Raw genomic sequence first — 5,689 nt, 5'->3', positions numbered from 1 at the left:
CCTCACGTGCGAAGCTTCTTGGAGTACTGGGGGCACCCGGTAGCCACATTCGCGACTCGCCTCAGTCCCGCCCCCTTTTGTCCAAGTCCCGCCCGGACCAAGGAGCCCAGCCCCACCTGCCCCTTCTCGCCGCCCACGCCCCTGGCCTGGCCACGCCTCCACCTGGCCACGCCCCGGTGGCCCCGGTCCGGCTCCCCACAAGCTCCGAGGTGCCAAGTGAGAAAGGGCCGCGTCATCCCAGCGGTCCGCGGACCCCCAGCCCCGGCGCCCGCGCCCATGGCCCAGCCTGGACCCCGCGCCTTGCGGGCTGCGCTCTGCGGCGGCTGCTGCTGCCTCTTGCTGTGTGCGCAGCTCTCCGTGGCTGGTAATGCGATGAGAGGGTCTGCTGAGGGGCCCCAGGCCCAGGCAGGTGGAGCGCGTCCCTGCGGCTCCCCCAGGCGCCTTCCCTGCAACGGTCTGGAATGGGGCGGGGGCCATGACTTTCGTGGCTGCAGGGCTCCAGGCCCGGGAGGGGGCTGTGGCTGGGGGTGGGGCCCCAAGTTTACAACAGGCTCCAGGTGTGGGGGGAGGTGCCGCAGGTGGGGCTCTGTGCATCCCAGATGTGCGAAAGAGGAGGGGACTTTAAGTTGCACACGCAGTCTTGTGGTGTGCAAGCTCCAGGTGCCTGTAGAGGGCTGAGAGCCACAGTAGGGGGAGGAGATGCTGCAGCTCGGCCCACCCCCACCCCGCTCCCAGGTAAAGGCGCTCCTGGCTTTGGGCGGGGAGCCCTGATCCGCCTCAACATCTGGCCTGCTGTCCAAGGGGGCTGCCGGCAGCTGGAGCTCTGTGAGCGCTGTGTGGCGGGGGCGGGGGCGCACAACCTCTCAGGCTGCGTGTGGAGGCAGTGCGGCCCCGAGGAGCCAGGTACGGAGGTGGGCCCCTTCCATGTTGAGTGCCCCTGACTGTGAGCCCCAGGGCTTAGCATATCTCCAGATCCTGGAATCTCTGCCCGGTTCCTTTCCCACCAGGACACTGTGTGGCCCAAGCTGAGTCAGGCCGGGAAGGTTGCTCAGTCTACAATCGCTCAGAGTCGTGTCCGGGTAAGAGGGCTCACCCCAGCAGAGGTCGAGTGGAGGGAGGGGGCTAGGCTCTCCCCAGGAGGAGCCAGGTTTTCTCGGGGTGGGGGGACCATGCCCACGCATGCCTGGGCCCCGTTTCAACACTGCTGAGAGGTCCCTTCGTGTGCCCTGTCTGTAGATGGGCCCAGGTGTGCGGAGGGGGCTGGGAGGGAGCAGTGGGGCTCCTTCTTTTAATTTAAGGTGTGGGGAGGGCTTTTGGAAGTTCTGAAGGGAGTGGAGATGGGGGCTTCCCAGAGGAAGTGTCATCAGAGGTGAGCCTTGGGGCTTAGAGGGGCGAGAAGGCACTGGTGGAGGGACCTGGGGGTCCGGGCCTGGGAGGAGCGCTGGGGGCCTGACCCAACTCAGAAATACAGCTCTGGGCTGGAGTTGGGGTCTTGCTGGGAGTGGGGCTGTTCACTGTGGATTTCCTGTCTCCCCAGCTGCCCACCACCACCCCACCTATGAACCAGAGACCGTGACAACAGGTAGGTGGTGCCGCGTGTCCGTAGGGGGCTGGGCCAGGAACAGGAAGGACAGCTGGGCTCTGCCCTCTGAGCCCTCCCTCTGCGCCTGTTTCCACATCCATCAAATGGGTTGGACGCCACCGACCTCACAGAGCTGCCGTGAGGACTGCATGAGGCTGCTGAGTGCCCCTGCGGCGGGTCAGAAGTGCCAGCTTGTGTCCTGCCCGTCCCTGTCCTGGGAACTCCTTAGGACCTGGCCTTGGAGCCGAGGGGTGTGGCTCCGCTTGCCGGTCACTCCTCCTTGGTGACTACTTGCTCCGACCTCCAGGCCCAGACGGTCCCAAAGCAGAGCAGAGGCAAGAGCCACGCCCTTCGGGTCCCCTGCCCCTTGGGGCCTGGAGGTCAGGCGACTTGGCCTGCACAGCTGAAGAGGCTCGTGGTTAATTAAAGCCGGAACCCGATCTCAGAGGCTGAATTATTGATGGCTCAGCCCTGGTCGGCTCCTGTCTTCCCACCGGTGCTCCCCTCCTGCCACAGCCTGCTCCGGGGGCTCCCTGAGCTGCGGCCGGGACCATCCTTTGCCCTTCACATTGCCAGACCCCCTTACACCACCCACACCCTCTGGGTGGCATGCCCCGATCACGGCTGGCATCCTGTCCCTGGACCCGGGATGATCTGTCACCCGCCAGCCTGCCCTGCTCCAACCTGGCCCAGGGCCTGAAATCGAATCCCTGCTGGGAGCCAGTGGGTAATGTGGCACAGCTGGGAGCCACCCAGGCCTCACCTGGCAACCGTGGCCACACGGCTGCGCCCTCTAAGGGGCAGGGGAGGTGTGGCAGTCCACCTGCTCTGACTGTGGGGTCACTCTGGCCGAGTCTGGCCCTCAGCGCCTGGTTCCGCCCTCTGTCTGCACTTGGCGGCTCAGGGCTGGGAGGCCACCAAAGGGACTGCACCATCTGCTTCTGGGCTCAGGAGACCCGAGGCTGGGCGGGCTTGGGCTGCCCGAGTCCTGGGGCCGCTGTCACACTGTTGGCTAGCGAGGGCCCAGGAAGCTGGAAAGGAGCTTGGTGGCTCTCTGGCCCCACCTGCTCATCAAGAGGCCTGAGAAGGCGCACGAGGTATGTGCAGCCCAGGGCAGCTCAGGAGTTTAACCAGGGCTGGACAGGCTCCACCTCCACCCCCACCCCCTACTAACTCCGACCCCCGGGTTCTTCCCGGTGCCTGCAGCAGCCTGGCTGCACTTCTGAGAGCCTGGTCTTCCAGACCCTCAGTGTGAGGCTGGGCCTGGGAGCCTGCTCTGACCTCCGCGGGGCCCACCCCTGCAGGGAGCCCGCCAGGCCCTGAAGCCCACAGCCCTGGCTTTGATGGGGCCAGCTTCATCGGGGGCGTTGTGCTGGTGCTGAGCCTGCAGGTGGTGGCCTTCTTCATGCTGCGCTTCCTCAAGGCCAAGGACAGCACTTACCAGACGCTGTGAGTACCTGGCCAGGGCGAATCCAGGGCCCCGCCCCCGCCCTGTCCTGTCCCAAGACCCCATGTAAGTCCTGGGCCTGGTGTCCCTGAGCCCAGCTGAGCCTCCTGTGCCCTGTCCCCTCGTGCTGCCAGCAGGGAGGAGAACCAGTAGACGATGGCCCAGGCGAGTCTCAGGCGCTCAGGTCCGCGGCCGTGGGTGGGAGCCGGGGCCACGCGCAGTCTGGTCTTCCTGGGAGAAGGCGAGCCATGCGCTGTGTGGGGGGGTGCGGTGGGGGTGGTGTGAGTGCCCACATCAGAGGCTGGCCCCCCAGCTGCTGCTGCTCTCCGGGGCACAGCTCTCCTCCCCACACACGGAGGCAGCATCGCCCCTGGGGGGCCTCTCTGGCCTCCGTGGAATCTGACCCCTTGGACCTGCGCCCCCCACTGAGGGAGAGGAGGGTGCAGAGGCCGCCCCCGTGGCCTCCCTGTGGGCACTGGAGAGTGGAGAGAACCTGGCCGCCCAGTTCTGGCCCCTGCAGACTCCAAGTGGGTCCAGCAGCTCTGCCTGACTCCTCTCTTGCCCTGGGCCTGGTACCTGCCGCCGAGAGCATCCCTCTACCACCTCGTGTCCTCTCTGTTGACTCTGCTGGGCACCTGGATTCTGCGCCCTTCTTTTCCCACCAGCATGGCCTGGGCACTGCCCCCAAATAAAGGCGTTGTTTCCAGCCCGATGTCCTGAGCTGTGTGTGGATTGCACGGAGCAAGGGTTTGACCACTGTCCTCTCCTGGGCCTGTTACACAGCCACACCTGCTGCACCTGTGGGAGCCCCTCCTCCTGCCCCTTTGTAGGTGGGGGCACAGCTCCTTGCTCTCGGCCACACAGGCGGCTGGGGCGAGGCTGGGGTTTGAACCCGGGCTTTTCTGACTGCAGCATGAGCAGAACTTCAGAACCTCCCTCTAGAGGCGTCGCCAGCTCCCGCAGCCCCCTAAAGCCATGTGCCAGGGCACATTTGGACGGGCCCTGCGACTCTCAGCCACCTTCCAGCAGGCCCCACCTGTGCCCCCGTCCCTGGGCACAGAAGCCTCCTCTGATGAGTAACACCCACCACTCAGTGGGCACTTGCTGGGAGCTGGGCATGTTGCTGTGGGTCCTGCTTGTCTTTTAAAAAAGATTTATTTTATTCATTTGAGAGGCAGAGTGACAGAGAGACAGAGATCTTCCATTGCTGGTTCACTCCCCAAATGACCACAATGGTCAGGGCTGGGCCAGGCTGAAGCCAGGAGTCAGGAGCTGCATCAGGGTCTCCCACACAGCTGCAGGGGCCCGAGCACTTGGGCCATTTCCTGCTGCTTTCCCAGGTGCATTAGCAGGGAGCTGGATCGGAAGCGCAGCAGCTGGGACTCGAACCAGTGCTCCGGTGTGCGATGCTGGTGTTGTGGGCAGCGGCTTAACCCTTGGTACCACAACGCCAGCCCTAGTCGGTCCCACACTTGTATCTTGGTGACCTGGATCACGAGCAGAGGAGCTGGGGGGAGGGGAGTCGTGGCTGGGAGCTTAGTGTCTGGAGTTCTGGATGAACTCAGCTGAGTGATTTCTCAGCTCTGGGCCTCAGTTTCTCACCTGTGCTGCAGGGCCAGTGATGACCTCCCCCTGAGTGGGCTTAGGCTGGGTTCAGAGCGGGTGTGCGCCCTCTGTTGGCTCCTGGCACACAGCCGCCCTTCCAGCTGTTCAGCCTTCGGTACCTCCTCTCCCCCTACCGACTGAGCCTTCCTGGGGAGTGGGGGCTCCGCCTGCAGGAGTGGCTCTGAGGAAGCCTGGGGCCCGCAGGCAGTTCCGGTACTCCTTGGCCTTGGGAGAGTACGCCTGGCCACGCGCTGCCCTGCCAACCCCAGTGCCGGCCGTGATCCACCCGCCCTCACCTGCACTCAAAACCTCCCATCCTCAGACACCACGCCCCTCGGGCACCCTCCAGCTACTGGGACCGCTCCCTGCTCCCAGCCCGCCTGGCATTAGCTGCTCTTCAAGGCCTTGCCCGGGCGCCTCCTCCTGCCGGGGTCCCCCTCCCTGCCTCCTTCCCCCAGCACAATGCTTTCCCTTACCCTCATTTATTGGATGTTTTTGTTTTCTTTCAAAAGTGGTAAATGGGGGTAGATGTTATGGCACAGTGAGTTAAGCTGCCACCTGAGATGCCAGTTTGAGTCCCGGCTGCTCCACTTCCATTCCAGCTCCCTGCTAATGGCCTGGGAAGGCAGCAGAAGATGGCCCAAGTTCTTGGGCCCCTGCCACTTACATGGGAGACCCTGCTGGAGTTCCAGGCTCCTGGCTTCAGCCTGGCCTAGCTCTGGCTGTTGCAGCCATTTGGGGACTGAACCAGTGGATGGAAGATCTCTCTCCCCGTTGCTATGCTTTTCAAATAAATCTTTAAAACAAACCAAAGCAGTAACTGCCATGAGGGAAAGGACTAGAGCGTGGTTTAGGTAAGGAGTGACTGCCACGTCTCCCTTCGGCCCCACCCCCCAGAAACAGCCATGGAGAACCCCGCTGCTCTGTTTTCTGTCACCTTACAGCGCCTGCGCAATCTCGCATTTTAAAAATACAGAATGGGCTCATGCCATCCGTCCTGTTCTCACGGGCACGTTCGCCTGTGGCATTTCAGAGGGGCAGCACTTAGGTGCCTG

The 5,689-nt window shown here is 63.9% G+C and overlaps 1 protein-coding gene across 1 annotated transcript; it reads left to right on the top strand.

Moving 5' to 3' along the window:
* Window positions 1-276: 276 nt before the first annotated feature.
* Window positions 277-3,035, top strand: CD164L2 (CD164 molecule like 2). The gene is made up of 5 exons (XM_062193194.1): window positions 277-364; window positions 736-903; window positions 1,008-1,079; window positions 1,538-1,582; window positions 2,887-3,035. The coding sequence occupies exons 1-5, from the start codon at window positions 277-279 to the stop codon at window positions 3,033-3,035; spliced, it is 522 nt and encodes a 173-aa protein (XP_062049178.1).
* Window positions 3,036-5,689: the final 2,654 nt, after the last annotated feature.

Source organism: Lepus europaeus, chromosome 5 (assembly GCF_033115175.1).
Source record: "Lepus europaeus isolate LE1 chromosome 5, mLepTim1.pri, whole genome shotgun sequence".
NCBI lineage: Eukaryota > Metazoa > Chordata > Mammalia > Lagomorpha > Leporidae > Lepus > Lepus europaeus.
This window is presented reverse-complemented; position numbering and strand designations above follow the sequence as displayed.